General features: G+C 44.5%; 1 protein-coding gene across 1 annotated transcript; it reads left to right on the top strand.

The window, feature by feature from the left end:
* Positions 1-498: 498 nt before the first annotated feature.
* LOC147883262 (small ribosomal subunit protein uS2-like) lies at positions 499-2,442 on the top strand. The gene is made up of 5 exons (XM_087399909.1): positions 499-764; positions 911-1,173; positions 1,279-1,476; positions 1,640-1,859; positions 2,084-2,442. The coding sequence occupies exons 1-5, from the start codon at positions 647-649 to the stop codon at positions 2,230-2,232; spliced, it is 948 nt and encodes a 315-aa protein (XP_087256035.1). The 5' UTR covers positions 499-646; the 3' UTR covers positions 2,233-2,442.
* The last annotated feature ends 303 nt before the right edge of the window (positions 2,443-2,745 follow it).

Here is a 2,745-nt window from a genome sequence, read left to right as displayed (position 1 = left end):
CGAGTGTAGTTTATCACATCTTGTCCCACTAGTACGAGGAAAAGGCACAAAATCAAAGTATGAATATAAGCTTTGGATAGGCATAAACCCTACTTTGGATGAATATAAGGCTTTGGGTTGGGTTAGCTTTGGGCATAAACCCTAGTTGGACAAATCCTAGTTGAGGTTAAGTTAAGGTCAATTTAGGCATAAACCCTACTTTGGCTGCCTTTCGTGCCATTGCTGCATTCCTAGTCGCCCCTTGTCCCAACATGTGTGAATACTGCCATATATGAATGTAAAACTCTAGGTTAGGTCACGAGGTAAGGTGTCACTTTGGGCATAAACCTTGACCTTGGTTGTTCCATTCATCAGTTGAGGCTATGGGCATTTCAAGTGCAGACCAGCAGCCTATTGGAGAGCAGAGGAGAGTTGTGCCGGGCTCTTCACCCTCCCCTTGTTGTGAAATGTGTGAATGGTGCTAGGTATGAATATAAAACTTTGGGTGGGGTAAACCAGGCGCGAGCTCTAGGAATAAACCCTAGTTGGGCCAATCCTAATTGAGGTGGCATAAACCCTACTTTGGCTCCTGGTATGAGGCTTTTGCAGGTTTTGGGAGCTCGCCATTGCTGCATTCTCTGGTCGCCATAGCTTCAGCTCTGTAGCCATGGCGCTCTCTCAACGTGAATCGGATATCCAGATGATGCTCGCTGCCGATGTTCACCTCGGCACCAAGAATTGCGACTTCCAAATGGAGCGCTACGTCTGGAAGAGGCGCTCTGACGGTACTCTTCTTCCCCCGTCTACCTTCCTGATAGTTTTGTGTCTCGTCTTTTGGAATTGCTGAAAGTGGACCAAGACGGTTGCTTCCTTCCTTTGGTCTTGGCTCGGACTATGGTAAGCAGGTGCTGATCTTCAATCTAAATCCTAGGTATCTTCATCATTAACGTGGGGAAGACCTGGGACAAGTTGCAGTTGGCAGCCAGGGTCATCGTTGCTATTGAAAACCCCCAGGACATCATCGTTCAGTCTGCTAGACCTTACGGTCAGAGAGCGGTGCTGAAATTTGCTCAATACACCGGTGCACAAGCTATTGCAGGAAGACATACTCCTGGAACTTTTACAAATCAGCTGCAGACATCATTTTGTGAGCCCCGTCTCTTGATTTTGACGGACCCTCGAACTGATCATCAGGTGTGCATTGGTCATTTTCCTCATCCTTGCATGTTACTGGAGTCATTGTTAATCATCGTTTTTCATTGTGTTGCGGCCATCCTTTTGATTGCCTTCCTTTTGCAGCCCATCAGGGAAGCAGCTCTAGGAAATATCCCTACGATTGCCTTCTGCGATACAGACTCTCCAATGCGTCATGTTGACATTGGAATCCCGGCTAATAACAAGGGAAAGCACAGCATTGGATGCTTATTCTGGATGTTGGCCCGCATGGTTCTGCAAATGAGAGGAACCATACCTCCTCGTCAGCCTTGGGAAGTCATGGTAAAGTCCTATGTGCTGGGATGGGTTGATGCGTGCTATTGAAGAAGAAAAGAGATGGTTGCTTGACCTCTTGGCTCAAGCAGAGCATACAAGGAGTAAACTTGCAGATTGAATCTGAAATTGCTGTCTCTGTATGAATGAGTTGTCTCTGCTCTATTTTCAGGTGGACCTTTTCTTTTATAGAGAGCCAGAAGAGGCAAAGGATCGGGAGGAGGAGGATGCTGTTGCTCCCGAATACACAGGCACTGAGTTCACTGCTCCTCCCATTGCACTTGCAGCTGACCAATGGGTTGCTGAACCTGGTAATGCTGGGAATTGGGAGCCAGATGCTGTTGCAGCTGCACCTGCCCAAGTTCCTGGTTCTGAATGGTCCACAGCTCCTGGTTTGTAAATTTTTGTATCAATGCTTCAAATTTATATATGCACATACACACCCAGGACAGGGTGAGAGTTGAGTAAAAGTGACGTTATATAAGTATAAATATTAAATAGATTTAAAAAAATATATATATAATTACTTTTTTGAATATGCATTATGCATGTTTTGTTTAGGTTGCCTTTACTTGGTTGTCACGTAACTGCTTTTCCATTTTATGTATCTGCACAGTGCCAGTACCTGCCACTGGATGGGATCCAAGCCCTGTCCCTGCAGCTGCTGTTGCACCAGGTTGGGATCCAGCTGGAACTGTTCCAGTTGTTCCTGCCCCAAGTGGTTGGGAGGCAGCATCACCAGTCTGGGAAGCAGCACCTCAGTAATTCTTGTCTTTGCACAGCAAAATTTTTTGCAGCTTTGTTTCTCAGTAGTGAGTCCAACAGAGAATACAGATGAAAAGGTCTTTTATTGTGTTGTCTCTTAAGCCCTTTGTCAGCGATGGATCATAGAGGCAGCTTTGTTCTTGTAAGTGAATGATGTGCCAGTTCTGAGTTTTGATATTTATTAATCTATCTGAAATATTAGTTCTCTACTGTTTCTTTGGTTTAGGGGCTTTTAGTAGTTAAGGACATTAGGCGATTAGGAATGTTAGTTAATTGTCATATGCTACATGTAGCCTCGCCATTTGTTTTATCTTCAACGTGATCACATGTGCATCCCCAATTGCTTTGATAGTATTTTTTTATATTGATTTCCCACCAACTACCCTCAAGCTCATAAAAAACAACCCCAATCCACTTTGATGTGCTTTGTGATGTTTTTGCGCTTGTTTCAATATCAATCTGTTGCTCATTTAGTGTTTCACATACGTTGGCAAGGTCCTTGTTTTGTAATTT

The sequence above is a fragment of the Dipteris shenzhenensis genome, chromosome 28 (assembly GCF_047967505.1).
Source record: "Dipteris shenzhenensis isolate YYH24624 ecotype China chromosome 28, Dip_SZ_1.0, whole genome shotgun sequence".
Classification (NCBI taxonomy): Eukaryota; Viridiplantae; Streptophyta; class Polypodiopsida; order Gleicheniales; family Dipteridaceae; genus Dipteris; species Dipteris shenzhenensis.
This window is presented reverse-complemented; position numbering and strand designations above follow the sequence as displayed.

What these genes read in the sequence shown, in the direction of transcription:
- LOC147883262 (XM_087399909.1), top strand. Translation starts at nt 647, where the DNA reads ATGGCGCTCTCTCAACGTGAATCGGATATCCAGATGATGCTCGCTGCC. An exon ending in CTGGAAGAGGCGCTCTGACG is followed by an intron (nt 765 to 910) that starts GTACTCTTCTTC and finishes TCTAAATCCTAG; the next exon opens with GTATCTTCATCATTAACGTG. An exon ending in TGAATGGTCCACAGCTCCTG is followed by an intron (nt 1,860 to 2,083) that starts GTTTGTAAATTT and finishes GTATCTGCACAG; the next exon opens with TGCCAGTACCTGCCACTGGA.